Genomic DNA, 402 nt, shown 5'->3' with positions numbered 1-402 from the left:
GGCATCCCCAGCAGCCTTACCTCACCTGGCTGGAGCTGAAAATGGTCATCCCTGACACAAAGACCACCAGTCCGGCCACCGCAGCGATCCCCAGCAGGCGGGTGTACCAGCCCAGCCAGGCAAAGTACAGGGCAACCTTCACGCCAAAATAGTTCCTGGAAGGAAAGCGGCGGGGGTGGCTTGTGGTCAGGGGAAGGGACATCGTTAGGAGTCACTGGACGGTGCTCTCCCACCCCTAGAGGGGCGTCTGGTTGAGGAGGGCTGGGACAGAGGGGGTTTGTTGGGACTGGGGGAATCAGCCCAGCCAAGCAGAGGAGCTGGAGGAGCTGAAGTGTGCAGCGTTTCCCAGGGGCTGCCGCAGCAGCGCGTGTGGGAGAGGCGGCGCGCGCTGCTTGGCGCTCC

General features: G+C 63.9%; 1 protein-coding gene across 1 annotated transcript in view; it reads right to left on the bottom strand.

The window, feature by feature from the left end:
- The window catches only part of ANO9 (anoctamin 9), a gene marked incomplete at both ends in the record, with an annotated part of 10,443 nt that overhangs the window by 6,489 nt on the left and 3,552 nt on the right, over nucleotides 1-402 (bottom strand). Inside the window, one exon of the mRNA XM_010138191.1 lies at nucleotides 21-155. Within this exon, the coding sequence (XP_010136493.1) occupies nucleotides 21-155 (135 nt within the window). The remainder of the gene's footprint in view (nucleotides 1-20; nucleotides 156-402) is intronic.

Source organism: Buceros rhinoceros, unplaced genomic scaffold, assembly GCF_000710305.1.
Source record: "Buceros rhinoceros silvestris isolate BGI_N320 unplaced genomic scaffold, ASM71030v1 scaffold27936, whole genome shotgun sequence".
Classification (NCBI taxonomy): domain Eukaryota; kingdom Metazoa; phylum Chordata; class Aves; order Bucerotiformes; family Bucerotidae; genus Buceros; species Buceros rhinoceros.
The sequence above is the reverse complement of the archived record's forward strand: the minus strand, read 5'-3'. Positions and strand labels throughout refer to the sequence as shown.